At 37.3% G+C, this 23,079-nt stretch overlaps 1 protein-coding gene across 8 annotated transcripts in view; it reads left to right on the top strand.

Moving 5' to 3' along the window:
- The window catches only part of USP45 (ubiquitin specific peptidase 45), a 58,502-nt gene extending 35,667 nt beyond the window's left edge, over positions 1 to 22,835 (top strand). For 4 of the 8 annotated variants that reach the window (XM_068937874.1, XM_068937873.1, XM_068937875.1 and 1 more), the window contains 10 exons: positions 6,073 to 6,160; positions 9,780 to 9,861; positions 10,909 to 11,000; positions 13,094 to 13,150; positions 14,509 to 14,652; positions 17,802 to 18,471; positions 19,246 to 19,343; positions 19,732 to 19,818; positions 20,269 to 20,422; positions 21,633 to 22,835. In XM_068937874.1, coding sequence (XP_068793975.1) covers positions 6,073 to 6,160; positions 9,780 to 9,861; positions 10,909 to 11,000; positions 13,094 to 13,150; positions 14,509 to 14,652; positions 17,802 to 18,471; positions 19,246 to 19,343; positions 19,732 to 19,818; positions 20,269 to 20,422; positions 21,633 to 21,763 — 1,603 coding nt within the window. In that variant the 3' untranslated portion in view covers positions 21,764 to 22,835. Of the gene's footprint in view, positions 1 to 6,072; positions 6,161 to 9,779; positions 9,862 to 10,893; positions 11,001 to 13,093; positions 13,151 to 14,508; positions 14,653 to 17,801; positions 18,472 to 19,245; positions 19,344 to 19,731; positions 19,819 to 20,268; positions 20,423 to 21,632 lie in introns of all 8 variants that reach the window. The other 4 variants (XM_068937869.1, XM_068937870.1, XM_068937868.1 and 1 more) reach the window with 1 other exon arrangement.
- The last annotated feature ends 244 nt before the right edge of the window (positions 22,836 to 23,079 follow it).

Raw genomic sequence — 23,079 nt, 5'->3', positions numbered from 1 at the left:
TCATCAAAACTGGGCAGAGGGAGTTAATCATGTTGTAAGACTTTGCTCGACTTATCTAACATACATGGTGTTGTGTATAACTTGGGATAATTCAGTTTGTTGGCCTTCTGTTTTAGTGTTATTGAGACCACTGTCTCATTGAGATGGTAGGCTCAGCTGCAGGGCACTATTACAAGAACAAAAATGCCATAGCCACGTGATGCAAAGGGACCGCACTGTGCAAAGCTCAGTCTTTTGAATCAAATTTATTTAAAAAAATTTTAGAGTGGTAAAGTTTTGCAGCCCAAGGTTTACTGGTTTTTAGTGTTTTCGCTCTTAGTATGTATCTGCTGGGTCAGATGTCATCTGTCTTCTCGCTGCTAGCCTAAATCCGGCACTAGCACCGCATCATATGCGTTCAAAATAAAAGGGATCAGGTGCTCAATCCTGTGTTTGTGGGTAATCTGGTAGTGTGTGGATGTGGTGTTAGTAATATGGAACCACGGCCTCAAAAGCTTGTTAATATGTTTGTGCATTGAGTTTTATCTGTTCACATGTGGTTTGTTGTAACCGTACTTTGAAAGCAAGAAATGGGTTAAGAATGCATATTTTGAGAATTGTGTTTAAGTTTTGTTTTTAAAGCATAGCTTAATTCAATCATATGAATCAGACTGAATATAAGATAGGAATAAAAAGCATTAATGCTTAAAGATGTCTCTCTTTCTTTAAAAATACGTGTTATTGTGTAGTTTTTGTTATTAAAAACACTGTAAGAGGGGATCATGGTAAAAAAATGTTTCTTTAACTGATAGTCAAGGAATTCTAACTTGTCTCGAGATGAGTAATGAGAGGACAGATTATGTATATAGCTGTCACAGTTGTCCTTCACCACTTATGGCCATTAGCAAGAGTTCAACCTGTTCTGTCATTATACTGCTGACACTGTACAACAGGTTGTATCGCATTGGCACTGGCTTCCATATGTCAGCACATCTGTGAGCGGTCAACTCAACCAACCATCTTAAAGTCCCCCACTTTTGCCAAGGATCTTGCTTGAAGCATATTTTCAAGGAGACAAGAGTGCACATCTTTTAGTTGTCAGATTCCTACGTATCAGCATGGATTAATTCCTTTGCCCTCCCCCCCAAATACTATTTTATAAATGTAAGAAATGTCCAGTAAATTGGGTAGTATACGCTTCCCTCCCTCCCTCCTTTTCTGTTTGGCTGCTTCTTTTGTGACTTCTCCCAGAAAACAAATGCACTATTCTGAAGTGTTTTTCCATGGAACATCGGCTATTTAGAATTATATACGGGATTAAATAGCATGCCGTAGACATGAATGACCAATTATCCAGATATTAAACAGTGTTAATAGTGACATCATTTGTCAGTCTGAATAAAACGCTCAGACCTTACATAGCATCTTTCCCAGGCACTTTCCCTGCCACTTCAGTTTTAAAGTGGTACCTGTTACGTTTCCATCATCATCATCATTTCCGCTAAAGTTCAAGCAGGTGGCAATAAGCACTTTCAGTTGGTTTATGTAAGGTTGGATGAGGATTTAGTGCAAGCACAGACAAATTTAAATCTTATCTTCGTAGGTGCACTGTAGGCTAATAAGATATTAAAAGAAACTAGTGCTGCCTCTGAAAACTGCTATGGCTGGGTTTCATTCCCCCTCCGCCTCTTTATTTAAGCCAATCAAATTGGTGTGGGAATCATCCAGGTAAACTCTTTTCCCCCAAAATACAGTTTCATAAATTAATTTTCATCTGAAGTGAGTAATATATGTTTTTCATCAGTGGGAGGTTACGCTGGAAACCATAAACAGTAATAAAAGGTACGTGTGGGGCTTTTCTCTGAAATGCATTGAATATTCTCTCTGAGGCGTACCTACACTGATGGAATTTGTGATGGTTTCTTTGTCAAGTAGGTGTTCATTTTTCTTCCCTTTTACTGTATGTCTCTTGCAATCCTGTGACCCTGCTTCTGCAGCAAAGAAGATTCCTTTTAGGATACTGATAGTACAAGAATGCAGTGCTGTGTAAATGCAAGAATTTTGTTCACTTACTATGCAGCGGGGTCATTAATGTGTGCGTGTTGGAGGATATATGTTGAATATGCCCAATATTGCTCGATGTCTCAGGAAAACAAGAAATTTCCTATAAATAAAAATAATAATGCTGTGGCTAACTAATTTTCTCAGGACTGAACTTATTTCTGCATGTGGGTAAGCTAATAATAATTCTTGCCGTTTCCTGGCTGTTGATTTACAGAAATGGTGAGAAAACTGTTTTAGCAAATTGAAAAGGTGCGTGAACGTTCCTATAAACATGTGCACGCAGGTAAATGTGTTATTTAATTTTTTAACAGAAATTGAGTGTTTTATTTGACCTGAAAATAAAGGTCTAGTGCTAGTATTTGGTTATTGTAATCAATATGATTGGAAACAAAATATTTCAATTTAATAGCACAATGCAAAACACGGCGTTTTAATAGTATTAAAATATTTCATTGTTTAGGAGGAACACTTCAAGATTGAATTTGTTGATTTTTTTTTTTTTTAATTTGAAATGAAATTTTTAGGTTGACCTGTTCATGCAAAAAAAAAATTTGGTTTAAAAAGAATGCTAAAAAAAAATTTCACCTGCTTTGTTAATGTCAGATGTCACAGGCAACCTCAGAATAAAGCAACATCATTAATACATTTGTTAACTATATAGATGTTGCCAACCTTGTATCAAAAATAGATAAAAAATGAAAATTTTCACATTTTATATTTGTTTCATATGTGTCATGTATCATTTTTTAAAATGGGAACGTGTTGCATTGCATATGTAAGTCCAAATTTATTCCACTTAATTTTAGGCACTGACCTTAGACGCCTAGTCAGCTTGGGTCCTTCTCCAGTTACTTATTGAAGTGCCTCCAGAGAGGAGTTCAAAGCTTAGACCCTTGTATACTGCATGTAACCCAGGGCTACTGTGATCCAAACTTGGAGTCTTGACATCTTGCCCAACTTTTAAGTTTCACCATTTTATGCACATCATACGTCCAATGTTTCGTTTTGTGGCAGCCTTTAATATCTCATATCCATAAGCAAAAATTTCTGAAGCAAACTTGACTAGCTTTAGTGTGAGAGTAGGAAAGAAACCTCGTCTTCAAGAATCCTAGCGCAGATAAAAAGCTTGGTTGGGCAAGCTGGATTACAGCGTGTTGAGAAAACACTGATAAACGTTTACAGCTCGATGCACTGATTAGTCAGAGCATGCAATCTGAGGCTGAAAATGAAAACTGGCTCAACATGCATTAAATAAAATTGAGTGGTTGGTTTTTCTGGCCACTCTGCCAGTTTGATAAAATCCCTGTTTGAGCTGTGCTCAGCCAGTTGTCTCCTGTGCTAGATTTTGGAAGAGGTGCACATGGCTCAGGCTGCATGTGCTCTTATCAGTGTGCAGGGAGAGTCACAGCTGCCATTTGGTGGCATTAGTAGACACACAAAAAAAGCCGTCGAATCTCAGTGTAGATGAACTGGTCCAAGGCTTTAATTAAGATCTACAGAGTAACTTGTCTGGAAAGATATACGTGGTTTGATCAGTAAGTTATACTTAATGTGAAATAAAAGTATGTTAAAAGTGAACATCTACACAGTCTCATTCGGGGTTGCAAAAAGCTGGAGATCCAAATTATTTATGAGAAGCCTTCTACTGTGGTTATCCTAGTTACACAGAATAACACTCTAAGGATCTAGCCACGTATTTGTATGTGTGTATTATAATTTGTGTATAATCTATGCCTGCAAAATGTGATATTTAGAATATATTTTAGGTGTTGTGGCTAGTGCAAAGGGAACCTACATTTTTTGAATAACAGTGATTTAGACTACTGAGCGCTTGTTTTATAAGCGGAAGCAATATTAACCGTGTGCAGTTGACTGAAACATCATTGGTGGAAAATAGTAGCCCAATCTGAAGCAGATTTTTTTCCCCCTCTGTTTGTTGGAGGGTCACGTTATTGCTGCTGATACTCTTTTTACAAAAATTTTATTTGCTGTGGATTCTTCAGTTTTCATTCGTCCTGTCTAGTAAAAAGCAAAAAATCAACAACTGCCAGAGTTCCTTTTGTGTCCTTGGGTTGATTGGCAAGCTGGCTTGCCTCTTCTGCTGCTGTTGCCAGACGCTAAAGGAGGGCAGTTCGAAGGACGATCTAGTGTGAGAGAATAAGGGCAACACCAGACACGTATTTTCTAAGGCATGCAGATCCTTTGCTTCAAGACTTCTGACTTCTAGAGATGAGAAGTTTGCTGGAAGTAGGCTGTGTTTAATGCTATTGCAGTCTTTGACAACTCAGGCCATTGCTTAAGCCTAGCAGGGTGGGCTTGTAATCTAGGAATTTCACGCAGTCATTTGGCATCACGCATCCAAAAGAGTGATATTTTCATTTATACAAAAGCATTATCTTTTCTAGTGGCAGCTCTAATTGTATTTTTAGCTGGTGCAGATCTCAGAAAAACTACTTTATTCACCTTCATTGTAAGAAAGGGGGCTGAAGCACACAGTGCTTACAGTAAGTGCTCGTCACCCACCTCACAGACAAAATCTCAGGGCAGTCGGAGTGTAGGAATCTCATAGCTTTCTGCTGCCGGCCACTTGTCATGCTCCGCCTGTGGTGCTGCTTGCCCCTCTCCGCCGTTTTGGGGATAGCCAGGCAAATCCCTGCCGGGGCTGCCCTGCTGGCCCAGCGGACTTCGATTCGGGGAGGCTTGGTGCTGGCAGATGTGCTCCCCGGGCTTATGGGTGCAGCAGGGAAATTAGGCTCTGAGAGATTTTACCGAGGGTTTAAAAGTTCTGATGGGATGGATCCTGCTGTCCCTTGTCTTTTAAACATGATTAGCATGAGCAAAAAGCACTGGTTGGGATTTTCTTTTTCATCCTGCCTGTTCAAATTAGTAAAATAGACTAAGCATGGTAGGAAACATAGCAAGATGTTTGAACCTGACTCTGGCTCCAGAGGGCTCGGGGGTGTTTTTTGTTTGTTTTTCTTTTTTGGTTTTGGTTTTGTTGTTTTTTGATTCGGTTTTCCCCAAACCGGTTAAGCATACAGTTCTCTTAGGCAGCTTTGAAGGAGAAAGAAAAAAAACCAAAACCCCAGATCAGATGTTATATAAAGCAATTTTTACCTGTTTTTCCAGGCATGGTAGTTTTTGGAATCCATGTTCAAAGGTATTGTCTCAAACAAAAAAGCTTTGGAGAGATTGTCTCAGCAGTTCCAAGCTTTGTATGGACTTTGGATACAAAGCTGCATTCTCTTTGCTTCTAGTAGTACTGTATGTTTTAATACAAATTTCAGAAATGAACTGAGGTATAACAATTTTTCTTAATAGCATTGGAAATCCACGTGCTATGTGACGGTACTGTTTTTTAGTGTATTTACCATCTTACTGGCTGAGTGTTCATTCAGTTCAGTAAGCTACAGATCAATAGACTGATTGAACATGAAGCCATTCTGAAGAGATGGTTGTAAATACTTTAGTTTAAGAAGTTGAGAAGGTCATATCTGGATTCTGACCTGAAGTTTGTTTGTTTGATACACAGCTGCTGACATGCTTTCCATTTCAAGAGACTCTTTTTCCAGTACAGATGATAGTGCTGTTTCAGTTTTACTGTATACAGACTGTTTATGCATATTTGAGATTTCTTTTTCTAGTGATAGAGAGGGTTGGTGAGGTAGTAGGAGAGTTTCAGCACTTTGAAAATGTTCTTTGCCCTCTTTCATGACATTGGGATACTGGGACTGTTTGCTGATACAGAAGTACCGGTATACTCTGACAATAGTGCTGCCAGCATGGATGCCACTACACAAAGCTGTATTTCAGTCAAACCATCCCCAGGAGGGTCAAAATAACTGCCCAGATTCAAGTGCCGACTTTGTGGTGTGAATGCAACCATACCAGGAGCTTCCTTCAGCTCCATTATGTCATTTACGGATTGCACCTATTTGTACCCCTGACATCCAGCAGGAGTCTAATGTGGATGTTGTCTCACTGAGAACCACCAAAGTAAGTTTAAAATTCCTTCTGCTTCTTTCGTAGGGCTCCTCGATTTAAGGGGTTCCAGCAACAGGACAGCCAGGAGCTTCTGCACTATTTGTTGGATGCAATGAGGATTGAAGAAACAAAGGTAACATCTTTGTGTGCATTTTTAAATAACTTGCTGTGTATTATAATGTTTTAAAGATGTACTTAATGGAGTAAGAGTGGCTTTCTTCATTATCTTGAGAAAAATGCTGACTTTGTATAAAGATGACTTAGTTATGTTCATGTTGATATGTAAAGATTGCCAACTGGAATAAAAGCTTCAATCAGAAGCAGAAAGAATATGATAAATAGATCACGGATAACTTTAGGAATCTGAATTTTTTTGCTTTATTAAAAAAGAAAAGGGGGCAAAAAGTCCCTTTCTAGGAGCCAAGAAAGGAAAATAGAACCCCTGATGCAGCTGATAAGACAAAAGTAAAATCTTGCAATATTTCGTATATCTCCCCAAAATGTGAAGAAAAAACTGCTTGCTTTATAAAGAAGACACTGCTTTCCATTATTTAAAATCTACATCTAAATATGCTTAGTAAATAATAAGTTATAATATATTGGAAATGTGCCAGTGTTTCTTTTTGTATTTCTTTTTCCTTTGTTATTTCTGCCTCCTGTATTGTTGAATACAAGGGAGTGATTTTTTGCTTGTTTTACCTCTTTTAACTAATTTGATTTGTTAGTTTTCATCTGCCTGTCTTTGAACCCTTTTTTCAGATGCCATTTTTGTAAATAGCCTTTTCCAAGACTAGTCAAAAAGAGGTGCTTAAACATCAGCTGTCCAGTGTACTTCCACTTTCATGTGATTTGATGATATAATAAGTGTAATGAACCTAAGTTGAACTGTCATGGAGGTAAGATACAAAGCTGTATCTAAGTCCAGTTCCTGACACTAGAGTAACACTGAACTAAATCTCATCCTACCAGAATATTTAAAATGTTGTCCCTGGCAGCAGTATACTGAATCGTGAACAGAAGTGAACTACAGAGAGAACGTGCTAAATCTCGACATTGTCACGCTTATAAAATTCCGTGATGAACTGGGCAGGTAACAGAAGCAGCTGACTACAGCTTCTTTCTCTTTTTAACCAAAAAGTTGTCACGTTTTTGCAATAGAGGGAAAGCTGATTTTGTTCTTCATTGATTTTCATATAATAAAAGGTGGAAACTATATTTGCCTCACAATTGAGGGCTCACCAAAAGCAGCATTATTACAACAAATAAGCTTCTTCCCCAGTGATTGATTGCTCTTTCCCCCCCAAATCAATCTCCTGTTTCATCAGTGAGTGTGCTGCCATTATGATAACCTGTGTTTCGTGAAGTTTTATTAGAGTGAAGTGCTAGCTGCTGTTGCTACCATAAAAGAGCAGTGGAGTATATTGAGAATTTTAAACTCTATTTTAAGCAGTACGGTATTTCTGCAACCCGCAGCATCGGGCAAGTAAAGGCTGATCCCACCCTTTGCTGCAATTATACCCCTGTTTTGTCGTAATGGTGCATTACTACAAACAGTGACTTTGTCACCTCGGGCTGCTCAGCAAGGGACATTACTAGTAAAAGCTCTCTGTCTTCTTTTTTTTTTTTTTTTTCCCATCCCGGTTTTCGGGTCCGTGGATGGTGTGACAAACGGCGAATGTCAGATCTGTGATCTATTCAGCGTGGTGAGCAGTGACAGTCGCGCCAGGCGGATACAAGCGGCGCGGGCATTGTGTGGCCTGGGAAGCCCACAGCTGTTAATCGCGCTATTGTTGCGCGGTGTCGCTACCATGTGGGCGCCGATTGAGGAAAGCCTACAGCAATATGTCTGCCACCAGAATCCTTTAGAAATGATTACAGCCACTAACCTTTCCCTTTCACGCTGCTTTTAAATGTGCTCGCTTTTGAGCGTATAAAGTTTAGGTAACAGCCCTGCTAAAATTGCAGCCAGCTGCTTTAGCACGTACCTGTGAGGGATCTGCTGTTCAGCTGAACAGCAAAGTGGCCGTTTCAGGATCCCTACCTGGATTTTCTTTTTTTTCCTAAACCAGGAGAGTTTTGACCAAAGAAATATGCATAATATATAACGTTACATTAGTTACAGGAAGTTATATAAACTAGCAAAAATCACGTTCCACCATGCCTCTTACCTGCGTACTTCCATCTTACAAGACGGCTTTCCGAAAGCAGCGGTGACCTTTTTGATAGCCCCACAGGGAAAAAAAAAAAAAAGTGTGTATGGACGCAAGTGGATTTTTAAGATAAAAGGTTGTCGATGCTACGATCAAAATTACACACTGTCTGCGGTTTCCAGCGATGTGGGCTGGAGATTGTTTCACACCAGGGCCCGAAGTAGCTGAACCCTGCTGCTAATTGATTAATGTCTGCTGCCATTGTTAGCGGCACCCTGACCATTCAAAGACTATGTCTTTCTTTGACCTAAATAAATGGTTCAACGCGCTAATCCCAACAAAAGGCTTGCTTATGGCCCTGAACCCATTTATGGTGTTCAACTTGGTGAATTACCTATTGATTAGTCCTTTTAGTATATTGTTGGCTTCAAGATGAACAAAGCTGAGCTTGGGGCAGCGGGAGTTAATTCGCAAGCCAGGTCACATACTCCCGAGGTAGGAGTGTGACTTGGTCTGATGGTTGGCTGAGCTGGAAAGCAAACCTCCAAAGCAATGTCTCCTCACAACATTTTGTTCATGTTTTGAAAGCGTACTCTGCTGTCTGCAAATAAAAGTTACCGGTTTCTGCTGTTAGTACACAGGTTGTGAGCTATGTAAAGAAGGTTTTGTATCACACTTCATTTCTAGAACGGTACATTGCTCTAACTGTGACTTCAGTATCATATTTAACAAAAAATTTCATTTGCGCACCTACATGGGAGAGACCCGGTACATGCTATTAGAGTTGGTGAATTGGAGAGCAAGTACTTTTACCAGGAAGAAGGAGAGCGCGGCTCAGGCGGGCTGCAGCGTCCTCCAGCAGTGTGGCTGGCAACACACTCTTGTTTCAGTCCTCATAGTCTGCCAGGAAATGGGCTGGGGTATGTAATGTGCCAGTGCATGCAATTCTGTTACCAGTGCAGGCATCTGCATAACACAGTATCCCCTTATCACAGCTGCAACTGAGAGGTAAGAGGGGAAAGCCCTGCTGCTCAGGGGTGCATATGTGTATGAATTGGTTTCTTTGTAATTCTTTCAAAATACGTTCTTTAGGATTTTTGAGGAAATGTTTAGAGGGATTCATAAAAAGTTTTGTCTCTCTCTTAAGGTATCCTGATATAACTTAGAGTGTGTGCAGTGTTAGAAAATAGATAAGAGCAATAAAAGAACTCTCTAAATATGATCATTGAAGTCTGGCTATTAGAAGATACTTAACTGCCTTTGAACATTTTGTAATCCCAGTCAGTCCGTAACAGTCCGTTTTTCTGTCAGTACGTTCCTTTTCTAGCAGTGGAAGAAGAGAAAAGCGTTTGTGCGCTGAAAATCTCCTCCTACTTTCTTGACTGCAATTGCTTCCTTTTTATGGGGAAGAAATTTTTGGATGGTTGCTTACTGAAGTGGCTCGTGTAGCTTTGACAGTAGTAAGCGAGTAAAACCAGCAGTTTTAACAGTGCTTCTCTCACGGAAATAAGAGCATAGAAAATCTAATCATATATTAGTAGTTTTTAGAATGTTTATCTCCCACTTAAAGTACTTACTAAATGCTTGTGGCTTTTATCGTAGCGTATACAAACTGGTATCTTAAAAGCCTTTAATAATCCAACTACTAAGACAGCCGATGAAGAAACTAGACGAAAAGTCAAAGGTACGTAACTCTTTACTGAATCACTTTTAACAATGCCAAGTTCTCAGATACTGTTTTCTTCAAAACTGTTGTAAATGGCAATCCTAAAGTACTGCAGACAGCGTTAACAGGACTTTTATTATATATTATTCTAGTGCCATCTAGTGCTTATCCAAAGTATAGAAAGCTTAGTATGTGTTGGTATCCAGAGTAAGAGCTTCTCCTATATTCATAATGCCTCTTGTAATGATATATAGAGTTTAATTTTGTTTTCTAAAATATTCTGCTGCACCTTCAGGTTTGTAGTATAGCTACAATTATTGTATCACTCAGAGAGGCCGCTTTCAATAAACAACACTGAATTTTGGTTAGTTCACTGATACTCTCTCTGGGAGTTCCAAATATGATTGCAAAGCCAAAGATATGAAGCTTTCTGATAACAAGGCCTGTTTTTCAAAACAAGAATTTTTGATTAAATTTCAGTTGTTTTCTTTTGTGTATATAAAACAGTTCTAATTTTGTTTTAATTAAAATCTTAATACTTTAAAACCTCAATAGTTACTTTAAAAATCTCAGTGCTTCGATACGTGAAGATGTGCCCCTTCTCATGTCTGCAAGAGTTAGTGCATAGAGACATATTAGAACAAGCTTTTTTCTCATTCTTTTGGGTTTTATAGTTTCAAAAACCATTTAGAAAATGTGACAGCCAGTTTGCTATCTTAGCATCTACTTTGAGGCAATAAAATGTTATAAGACTGATAACTCAAAATCTTGATTTTCTTTTTAATACTGAATACACTTAAAACGCCTCTCCTTGAGAGATGCATTATTATGCTGTTTACAGTAGATGGGGAAGGGAAGGATAAAAGGAAATTGCATCACTGAATAACTAAAATATTATTAAATGTTAAGATAACAGTATATGATATATTAGTTATTGAATTGTGTTGAAAAAGTTTTGAATATGCTTAAATATTGTACTTTCACAATGACTTAGAAAGAATTTTGTACTTATAGCGTGGCATTGGATCTGTTTTTTTACATTTAAAAAAGGCAATGTTTTTTCAGCATATGGAAGAGAGGGTGTGAAGATGAACTTCATAGATAGGATCTTTGTTGGTGAATTGACTAGCACTGTCATGTGTGAGGAATGTGAAAATGTAGGTATTTTGGAATTTGGTTTGATGTGGAATAGATCACATACTGGTTTCATTATGTTGTCTTGAAAGTATAAAATTGTATTGCTGATTTTATACTTGCTTGCTTGTTTGTTTGTTTAAAAAAGACTTTATTGAAAGTTTCTCATTTAAAATGACTTTTTCTTTCTTTAAAGCATTATCCTCTGCAAACCTAGGAAGAGGGGTCATGTGAATTTAAAAAAAGATTTAAATTTTGGGTTTGATTTTACATCTAACTAATTTAAGGCTGGAGGTTCTAAATTCTATAATTCTATAAATGTCTATAATTGGCAAAATTTTATGGTTTTTTTAACACCTATCTTAAAACATGAATCCTCCAGCATGCTGTTCTGGGATATACCTAAAATTTGGGAAATACTTATTTTGAATTAGTAGGAGTGGGGAAATGCTAAAATCTCTTTTTTTTTTCCTTCTTGAAGGACTTTTGAGAATTAACTTAATATCTCTAATGAACAACATATTCCTTTCATAATTAATAATACTGGTATTTCATCATAAATCTTTTCCATGATCCTTATAATTTTCTTTAACTTTGGAAGAGAAAAAGCTTGTTTGCATGATTCTTTTTAATTGAATGTTCCATTTCTGTTTGGTTTAAAACATTATATTTCATGTTATAGAGATTAAGTAAACCAATCAGTCTGAGTAATTAAGCACAGTTCTGCAGCGCCAGGTAAACTTTCCTGTGTGTGATGTCCAGATTATATTTCAGTGTGCTACTAGAATCAATGAAGAACTTCAACTATATCCAAAATAGAGATTGTATGTACTGTGTGCATCTGATTTTTTTTTTTAGCTTGATTCCTATATTCTGCCTGCACTGGACTCAGGACTTTGCTAGCAGTAGCCATGTTAGGACAAGTTTATCATTCACCTTCCTTTGCCTGCCTTGGCAAAGATATTTTTGGCTAGTGTTTGTTCACACATACTCACGGTCTAGAGGAACCCCAGTTTGAACATTGCTGGTCAGTGAATCAACATAGTTAGGATAGTTTTAATCTAATTTATTGTTTCACTAGAACCTAAACCATGCAGGTCGCTCGCATAACAGGTAAACATAAGCTTTTTGCTAAGAGGAGCCTACAGTCCAAATCAAATGTCATAGGTGGAAGACAGGGTCCTAAGTAGAAGTGCAACAATGACAGTAATTGTTGGCATGATTGTGTTCAGTAAGTTATGTGCACAACATGTTTTTTTTTTTCTTTTTAAGCCTTGTTTTTCACAATCCTTTCACAGATAAGATAAGTCCGTTTTGGAAGGAATTTCAGAATGGCAGGGGAGAGAGTTTAAGAAACAGGGTTGAACAGGATATTCTAACCATAAAGGCAGGTGGAAAGTGCTGTGAGAGAATGTCTTTACGTATGATTTACCCGATATTTCTAGTTTCAGCATAGATTTTATGTGCTGTATAGAAGACAGAATTAAACTGTAGAATAAAAAAAAAGGTATTTATTTTAAAAATTGTTATGGTGTGAAAATTTATAGTAAAACTTTTGGCTATAACCAATAAGCCTGACTTAATCTTTCCTGGGAAATACCAGGTTAGAACTGTTGTCATCTAACTGTCGTTGACCAGTCTTATTACTTAGCATCACACAAGGTCAAACCCTGCACAGAAACGTCCAGGATCAGGAGACTTTAAAAGTTAGTTTTCTACATAATTCCACTAGATTTGCTGTCCAAAAAGTTGTGACCCATCTGCAAGCCCCACGTGACTTTGAAAATGTGCTTGGAGCGCAGAGAAACTGTAAACCAGTGCTTCTAGGTCCAGTTTGACTCTCTGCCTAGATGAATGGCCCGGCCCATTATTCCTGTGTGCTGAAATTTTTGGTGCAGTGTTCTCCCCTGACTACTGAAGTGGAAGAAAATCAGAACTAAAATTAAAACTAGAAAAAATGTTTGTGGGAAGTTCTTCATTGTAATATGATACATCTTGTAACTAATTAGTGTGTTGTATGGTCTTTGATAATAATTAAAAAAAATGAAAGCTACACACTAATCCCATATATAGTTCTATGTATTTAATATAAATTTTTTCTTTTTTTTTTTTCAAGATTTCCACAGTAAAAGAACCTTTCATTGATCTTTCACTTCCTATAATAGAGGAGAGGGTAAGAAACAGAATACCTAATAAATGACTACACTTTCTAGTGGTCTGTTTTTACATACCTTTATGAAAATGCGTGTTTCTGGATGTATATACACACAGTTTTGATTTTGAGCCTAAAAATGTATGCCTGTCCCTAAATATATGCGCTGTCATACTGTCTGTTTGTTATATGATGTTCATATATATAGACATACGATGCAGTAAGTGCATATGTTTCTAAATTTGACTAAACCTGGAACAAGTCACCACAGTTAATTACAGTATAGGTAGGTCTGAGATGAATTTAATCTAACAGTATTTTTAGCGTGTGCATGTACGAATAGAATGATTATGAAGTTTTTTTTTAAAGGTCCTTCAGAATATTAGATTCTAACTTACTGGTTTGCATCTAGAGAAATGAGCTGTAATGTTTTAAATGCTATTAGATTCGCTTAGGACTGAAGGGTACCTAAGGGATGAGATGGTGTAAAAACTGGTAACATTTGAATATTTTGTGTTTTTAGCATAAATAGTTCACAGAATGTCTCCATTAGCTGCAGAGGAACTGTATTCCTTTTAAGGTGTACGCTCTGTTCTCGTGGGGTTTGGGGATTTAATTTGGGAGTGGAGTGGCAGTGGTTCTTTCCCCACCTTGGGTAAATTCCCTTACATTTAAGAAGGAGTATTTAATGTATCCTGTATAAGTGGAGTAGTCTCCAGACACCAGTTTTGTTTGTAGGAGGTTTTTCATCTTTGTTGCTGCATGGAGTAGATAGCTGTGGGAATTGAATCTTTAAGCACATTTTTGAGTTTCTGGATCCCAGTGCTTCCTGAGTCGCATGGGAACTCGAGGGTTTTGTTTGAGAGAAATGCCTGCTGGCTCTTAACTATCACAGCACTTCTTCCAGAATGTATCTCTCTGTGGTTGTCTCTCTTTGCTCTATAGTCTAGATATGCTGCTGCCGTTAACGTGATAGGGGATGCACAGCAGCTCCTTCGTTGTGTCACAAGGTGGTAGGCTGCACCAGCACTGACTCATGGGAACTCTGTCCCCTTTGGTAAATCCACATCTCATATAGCTACATAGATGCTTATACAATGCTAGAATAGGTTATTAAGTATATGTTCTGTACAGAAACTTTGTATTACTCCAGTTTCTTGTGGCTCTCAGTGGATCCTTCAAAATGTTGACAGTGTGTTTATGATAGGTAAAATTCAAAGCAGCCTTGTATCACAAGTCAGGGGCTAGCTAATTGGATTTATGTAGATCAATATTTTCTGAATTAAAGAAAAAACCCTACGTTCCTCTTTTCAGTAAGTTGCAAAGGAACAAGAGGTTTGTATAATTAATTTCCTAAATCACACTGTCTGGTTTCTTAGGTTGCAAAACCTGTGCCTTTGGGAAGGACAAGTAAAGGTAAAAGCGTACAAGAAGCAGATCTTGGTCAGTATAACTGTTCTTCTGTCACTACCCTGAATAATCAACAGAAAATTGTCAAGAAACACCCTTTAACAAAAGATAAGGTAAGAACTTAATACCCTCGCTAGCCAGCCGTAAGTTTATTCTGAAGTTTTTAGGGCTACAAGGGTGGGAATTTTGACAGCTAACAATGGGGTTTTTTTCATATGTCTGATGTGGATTTGTTTTAAAATATTTAGGTTGTTATTAGAAATGTGAGAAACGACAGTCATTGGGAAACAATTTGCTTTTCAATTACCTGGTTTTATTTGTAAGGAGGAAAAAAATCTGCAAGTTAGTTTTAATTCATGTTGCTTTTGTTTTTGTTGCCCTCTCTCCTTTTTGCTGTCCTCCCAGTTTGTTTCTGGCTGCAGTCACAAGAACTGTAATGCTGGCTAAGAGAGCAGGCAAGTCTGCACTAGTGCCATTTGAGGGATTAATTGGCAGGGGGTGCAACAAAAATAGTACAGCCAACAGAGTCTCTTGGAGACTGAGAGCATGATTTCAGTGATGCACTTGGCCTTCAGTAGCCCGAGGGTTGGGGAGGTCAGTGCAGCCAATTATGCCTCTTCATATGGTTCTTCCTGTTGGTAGCAAGGGTTCTGCAAATATGCCAGCCTAACAGAATGGATATTCTGTAAACACATATTAGTGTTTACAGATTAAGAGAAATCTGTAATAAGTATTGTGCACATATAGTATTGTTAATGAAAACATGACAAAGGCTTTTGGTTATTATTAACGTTCTTTTCTTTAATAAGCTTTATCATCATTGTAGGATTATGCAGTTAATTAGAATCTGTAATAGAGGAGACATTGCAATTTCCAAACTAGCGTGTGATAGTATTAATACTGGTACATACAAATATGATTACTGAGATGTTTTCAAAATTCAGAAATAATTCAGATTTTGAAGGCTTTTTACTAAATCTAGTATAGATTCAATAAGCTAGACTAGACAGAATAATACAAAGGAGGCAAAAACTCTGCTTTGAGTAAGAGTGGATAAAATGAGCTACTAGGTATGTCTGTCTAATTGAGGAGGCTTGTAATTCCCTCTTCCCCTTCATCTTTTAGGACATGGTGTGTCATTACTTTCATCTTTCTGAATGAGTTTAGTTGTAATGTGTCTGTCTTGCAGTAAATCTTTTAATCCAGAACAAGCAGTTGTTGAATTCAGTTAGCGTTTGTTGATGTTCTGTGATTTCAGCTCATCCGTTCATAAGTTTACTTGTGCAAATGGGGGGTATCCGGTTGGTTGTTTTGCAGATTCGGAGTTATCTAAATGCTAGTTGCTAGGCTTTTCTCCTGAAAGGGAGACCTTCACAAATGTTAAGAGTTTTTGGGTTTTTTTTTTTTTAAAACAACGGTTTGCATAATACCTCTGGGCTCTAACAGTAGTTCAGAAGTTCCCCTCTCTGTTCTATACCTATTAAAAAGGGAAGACCTATGTTAAGCTATGTTAGGTTATTTCCCTGTTTAAGAAAATATTTAGGAATGTGTCTGTCACATTGACTTCTGTTGGACTTAAGTTCTTACTTAAATTTTAAAACTGAATATGTTCCTGAATTGAGGGTTGTGGTATATATTTAAGGAACAGAGTAACCAAACAAAGGTCTTAAATGCCTGCAAGTTAAGTGCTTGTAGTTAAGTGTCTTAATATGTAGGTCCCTGTGACCCAGAGTGGGATCCAAAACTTCAAGATTTAACTGTAACACTTGTATACAGATAGGTAACAAAGACAATCCAGAAAACCTCTGCTAAATGAGAAGCTTCCTAAAGATAGTCAGCAGGAAATCCTAAACACAAAGCCATGTCTAAAATTTCACCCTTGTTGCAGCTCAGGCACATGATCAGGTCTGCAGGAGGGTATTTCTGTCCACGCAGTTTCCGTGCTGTGGAAGCAACCTGTAAAAATTAGTCTGTCTAGTCTGTTCTGCGAAGGCACTGATATACTATACCTAGCACTGTGCATCACTTTTTTTTTCTCTTGTTAAAAAGATATCTTTAAAGTAGTTCCAAAAAATGGGAGATGCAAGTGCAGGGCTGCTGACACTCGGAGGGAATTTGAACTCCTATTTTAGGAATGTCCCTAGACTGTCACTTATGCTGAACAGGAGCCTTGTTACTACTTACAGCTTTCAAGATTATTTTTGTTTGTGTATGTGTGTGTGTTTTGTTTCAGTGTAAAATACATAAATAATCCTGATGTCGATTTTAGATTCTTGCACCCAGATTCTAAGCTGGTCCTACCAGAAGGTCCGCATCCTGTTGGGGACCACAAATACTGTTCTGAATCAGGTCCTAACACATTAAATAAATGTGGAGAAAAAATAGAAGAACAATATGAGGGACTGATAAGAAAACACCGAGCCAGAAGAAGTAGAAAAAGGACGCGTAGTAGAAACAAAAGAAAAAAAAACCAGTGTAGACACTGATTGTAATAGAAGGGAAAAGGGCCTATTACTCAAACTGTTTAGGTTAATGGAAAGATTCCCGCTGGCATCTTTGGAATTTTAGTTAAACTCAAATAAAGGAAAAAACAATGGAGGAAGAAAGTTGTTCATTTTTTGGCCCAAGGTGAACAAAAAAAAAGGAAGGAGGATAAAGAGTCTTGAACTCCTATAAATCACTTAAAATTAAGGCAGCCTTGAGTATTTTTTTTATCTATTGTAGTATTTTTCTGTGGCAACAAAGTTTTTTCTTCCTGCAAACTGTCTTGATTAAAAAAAAAATCAACTTCAGACAATGTAAAATTTACAAATTAGTAAACATATTGCCAGGGACCGTTTGTTTATTTTCAAGACAAGTGCCTAGGTGGGTGAGATGAAGTTTATTTTGCGGGTGCTGATTTTCATCAGCTAAGGTATCTAAAGGGAGGCAATGGTGACTACCTTAAACTTGAGTATTTTTAGATGCTTAAGCTAGATTAAATGAATACTACTTTGCGTGTGCCATCCACAGCTGTCACGCAGTGAATGTAATTAGCTGTGGGAGGTATTGATCTCACAATAAGTACAATGCTCTTAGCTGACTGGTGTACAGTTTCTAATCCTAAATTGGTTTAAAAAGAGCTCAAACATGTGTGAGAAGAAGAAGATAAAAAATTAGTTTTAATTTGCTTTAAGTTTGCCATGTTTCAAAAGTTCTGATAGAGTACAAATATGTTTCCTGTTCTCCCCTATATTAACGAAATTAATGCTGTAATTTACAGAATCAATTGAACCAGGAGAGAAGGCTTGCCAGAAAAGCTTCCTCTAATGAAGAAGAAAGAAGTCCTGTTATCATGCAGGAAAAAACCAGAAAGCTGGAGTCGGAAGGCAGCTCTGGCATTTTGTACTCCAAAGACACAGTTGCTGAATCTGCTGTAAATGGGAGTCAGACTGACGGCAGTGAGAAGGAAGCCAGTCGTTCTGAAAGCAGCTTTGATGCAGACAGTGAAGCCTCAGAAAGCGAAAGTGCTTCTAAGCAAAGAGTTTTTAGCTCCTCCAGCAATGTGTCTGGTTTGCACGTTAACCACAGAAATGTTAAAATGCCACACAACAAACTAAGCGACAGTAACGATGAGATGATTTCCAGTGCCATATCCAAACTCAGCTTCTGTGATACTATAAATGAAGATGAAAAGCCTAGCCATGGTGACCCAGCATTAAGTTTAAAAAATAATTCTGCGTTCTCAGTGGAAAAAGCCCCTTTATCCCCAAACCCTCAAAACGCTTTTCAGACGCTTTCCCAGAGTTACGTAACTAGCTCCAAAGAATGTTCTGTCCAGTCCTGCCTTTACCAGTTTACCTCTGTAGAGCTCTTGATGGGGAACAACAAACTTTTATGTGAGAGCTGCACAGAAAGGAAACAGAAGTATCAGAAGAAAGCCAACTCCACAGGTAGTGCACTAATATCTGTCAAAACACATGACAAACACAATCTCTCAAAACCTATTGTCACTGCTGTTTCATTGCTCCAGCATCAGGCTTCCCCCTTGTGGCTAAACAGAAAATATCTCCCCCAAGCAAAACTTGCTTTTAAGAACTTAAAAACTTTATCCTGCTAGGGCAACAAATCTAAATTTTATTTAGAACATAATTGTAGATGTAACTTAGAATTTATTTTTGCATCTTTTCTTTAGTTTCATCCAATAAAAGTAACTTAAAGATGACTTCAAGCTGGATAGGCTCATCATTTGTTGTTGATCTTTTCTGCTTTTTACATGGTCCTTACAATTGTGGTAGCTTTGAAATAAATGCTGTAATATTCAGCTGTAGCAACTTACATGCTCAAGGAAGTGATGAAATTAAGTATGTGTTGGAGGCAAAAATTTACACTTGTAAAGAAGAAGGGGGAAAAAAAAACTTTCAAAGAGTTGGAAGAACGGAGATGAAATAGAATTACCTTCTTGTGACAAGCATTCTTTTCCTTTATATTTGTGTAGCCCAAAGAGACGATTAGTGTTCACTGAGCAAGAAAAAACAGTTTAAATGAATAAGGAGAGAGAAGCTTATAAAATAAACTGGGCAACTTTTTTGAAGTGTGGTAATTATAGAAAATGAAATAAAAATCGTTGCAACATAGATCCATCCCGTCAGATGTTTAAAAATGCTTTTATTCTGTGCGACTGCTCTTACCTTTACAAATTGTGATTTCGATATTCATAAATACAGACAAGAAAACGGAAGGTGTTTATACAAACGCTCGGAAACAGCTGCTGATTTCTTCAGTTCCTGCTATTCTTATTCTCCATCTGAAAAGATTCCACCAGGTAAAAGGCCATCTTGTATATTCCTCTGGCACACTGGTGGACAAGCAGTTTATTACTTAAGTGTCAGTGTGCATACCTATTTGCTTTATATACAGAGAACTGGTCAAGACACCATTTATTTCTGTTCTGAAACATGGTTACTTTTTTTGAATCTCTAATACCTTCAAAATGTGCATTTAGCCTTTCACATATATCCATGGAAACCTCTTACACTTCCATTATGCTTGTGTGTAGCGTGTACTATATGGAAAACGTAACAAAGAACGTTTATGTAAGAAACAAATCTTATTCTTGGTTTTGGTTTATTTTAATAGTATAGTAAAACACGTAGCTTTAAAAAGTTTCTAGTAAAAATATTTATCTTAGGTTTTTTTTTTTTCTTTTGAAGGCTGGTTTGAGTCTACGGAAAGTAAATAGGCATGTGGATTTCCCACTGGTTTTAGACTTGGCACCATTTTGTTCTGCGTCTTGCAAGGTACACATGTTAAAATCCATTTTTATTGTACTTCAGCAGTTGCTGTTGTCCTGACCACAAGTTAAACTGGATTGATTTTATTACTATTATTCCTTTCTTTCCCAGAGAAATTGTATACTGAATGCTTTAAAATAATATACTGAATCAGAATCTTAACTGACTGAATTCATTGATATGAATGGACTGATGTTAGCTAGCACCAGTTAAGCTATGGTACCGTGATGGCTTTACTGCATCTAACAGCAGTCAGGACAAGTATTGCTGCTTCCGTGGTAATTAGATTCCGTTAATAGACTTCTTGAGTATTTTTAATGGATTTATTTCACCAGTGGAAATGCTGTAGCTGTCTGTTTGCCTCCTTTGAAATAATATTGTTCAAAGCTAATTAAGATATCTAGCAAAATCCATCATGAAATAATTTGTTTTTATTTTCTGTTTCTTGGAATGCAGAATGTTACAGATGGTGCAAGAGTGCTATATAGTCTCTACGGAATAGTGGAGCACAGCGGGTCAATGAGAGGTGGTCATTATGCAGCATATGTCAAAGTCAGGACACCCTCCAAGAAACTGCTGGAGCATATTTCTGCAACTAAAAATGTTCTAGGTATGTACAACAGAACCTCCTTTCTCTGTGAGTAAAACCAAAATCAGCCACTGGCTACAACTCTGTATCTTTAATTAGATTTCTAGCAAGTAATTATTTTGGCTCAGAATAGTCTCACTTATTTATTTGTATGGCCACATAAATCAATTCTTTTTGTTCTCTCATGCCCAATCCATGATATACTTCTATATTAGCTCCACTTAGAGCTGAGCAAACAATGGAATTGTGGTTCAGTTAAACAGAAAACTGATTGAAACAAATCATCTTTTTTCCTAGTCAAAATTATTCACTCAGATGAATAGCTATGTCCTCTAAAATGTAACTATTTTGGCAAATTTGGTATCTGAAAATGCCACTGCAAGAACTGAACCCACAACAATTTAATTTAAAAGTTCGTTTTTCAGCATCTTATCTATGCTAGGTATGTTAGGGTTGGAAAATGTTTAATGCTTACAATGCTGGAATAATCTGGTTTAACGTGAAGAGCAAGACCCTTTTTCATGGAGGACATACAATTTGTCATGGGGATTCCGTTGGTGTTTTGAAAAGAGCACGCTTGTTAATATGTTTTGGATACGTGGAATGAAATAAGATTCTAAGGTAGAATCCGTTCATGAATGATTTGTGAAGGCAAGACTGTTGAGTTGGCAGAAGAAGGTAAACGTATTTACTGTTTCCCTTCATGGGGAAACATAGAGGGGAGGGAGAGCAAGCACATACTTTGTCTGTTCTGTGTAGTATCACTTTGCATTTGAAGCTTATCTCCCAGAAGGATAGTATTTTGAAACAGAAGTCTCCCTCAGTCCTATGTTTCCCTTGAGTGATTGTTAGAACTGATTAAAGCCATTTTGTGTTCCTCATTTGCTACTGGTCAGCTTCTGAAATACGATTTTTCCATGTCAGAACTGGTCCTGGGTGCTAGCGCAAGTTAACATTAAAACTCAGTAAGCTGTACTTGAAATGTCTTTGGCTTTTTGAATAAAACGAAAAAAAAGTGATGGCAGTGCAAATTTGTAAGTATTATCTTTCACCAGTTTCTCTTACGGCATTCTTCGACGTGTAAATTTCAAACAAAGTATAAATACTGAATTGCATCTGAGTCATGAGTTACCCTTGTGGTTAAAAGCGTTCTCAGTTTTTTAGATATCCATCGTCTTTGCTGATAAAGTGAAAGACAAGAAATATGACAGACTTTGTTTTTGTATTTCAGGTTTGAAAGAAGCTGTGGGAGCATCGGCAGGACAGTGGGTATATGTTAGTGATGCTCATGTTCAGATGGTTCCAGAATCACGAGTACTGAATGCACAAGCGTATCTGCTTTTTTATGAAAGAATATTATAATTTTCACCAGTTTAAATTAAAAAGGTAGTGGTTATTTAGACTATCTTATTTAAATGCTGCAGTGGTAACAGAACCTGTAAATATTGTGCCTTTATCTTGTAGAGAATTTATCATATGTTGACTCTGAAGTTCAGTCAAGCTATTATGAATATCTGAATGGTTCTTTTAAAATAATGCACTTTGCCAAACATTTAAAATTCCTGGACTCATTAAAATACAATGCAGTTAGGATGTGAGATGATGTCCTATCCTAGTGAAGTCAGTGGAAAGTTTGTTCTCAATTTTGATGAAGATAAGCTTTCACCCATAGTTCTAGAGCAGTAAAGAATAAAAATACTGATAGTGTTAAGTGCCTGGATTTCCCAGTGTACAGTAACAATATAAAGTATTTCATAATCTTTGGGTTTTAGTCCAGACCCTTCCCATCACTGGGCTGGGTGTCCTCTGTTAAGATTTCTGCAAATAAGAATGTGTCAAAGCACATTGCTTCCAGATGTAACTAATGGAAAGCAGTGCTTCCAAAATGCAGTTACACCAGATGTCTCTGGGTAATGCTGCAGTGTAATTTCCTGATATGTTGTTGGGAAAAGATTGGGAAAGTATAGCTTCTGCAGCGTGACAATGGATCCTCAGATACCCGACGCCCTCTGAGCTGTCTTCAACTGACACTAGTTGAAGTAGCTGAAACTAGTAGTTTACTCCTGTTTTAGTATAAATATATACTACTGTGGTGTGCATGTATATACTCTCTGGGATATATACATATCTCTCTCTCTACAGAGAGAGATACATACATACACACTTATATATGCACACCATAAATCCATCAATATATATTGTCATTTTACCTATTACAATAGAAGAATTGCAAATACTTCTATATTTAGTAAATTTTCACATTTATATTATGATACATGTACAGCATATAGTAAGCTTGTGTAGGAATATGTATGGAGCTTACAAGTATATCTGGGTAATTCTGTTACTTTTGGTTCTAAACATGGATTTGTTTATCCGTTCCTGAATACTTTTCTCACAAGAGTAATAAAATGTGAATTATTTTTGCACTGTGTGTGTGAGTTGGACAGTAAATGATAACTTTTGCCCTCTGAGGCATGTCTGAACCTCCCTTTGTCATCAGTGGAGGACAGCACAGCTTGTTCCTATGTGGTGGCTCCTGTCCATACTGTGATTGCCCTAATTGAGTTCTTATTTCTTTTGATAATGTCTCATGTCTGTCCCAGCTGGTAATACGTACATTTGAAGGCCAAAAACTCAGGCAGTTATGTGATAATTCATTCAGTAAGCAGTTACTT

The sequence above is a fragment of the Struthio camelus genome, chromosome 3 (genome assembly GCF_040807025.1).
Source record: "Struthio camelus isolate bStrCam1 chromosome 3, bStrCam1.hap1, whole genome shotgun sequence".
Taxonomy (NCBI): domain Eukaryota; kingdom Metazoa; phylum Chordata; class Aves; order Struthioniformes; family Struthionidae; genus Struthio; species Struthio camelus.
Note: the sequence above shows the minus strand (reverse complement) of the source record. Positions and strands in the feature narration are given on the sequence as shown.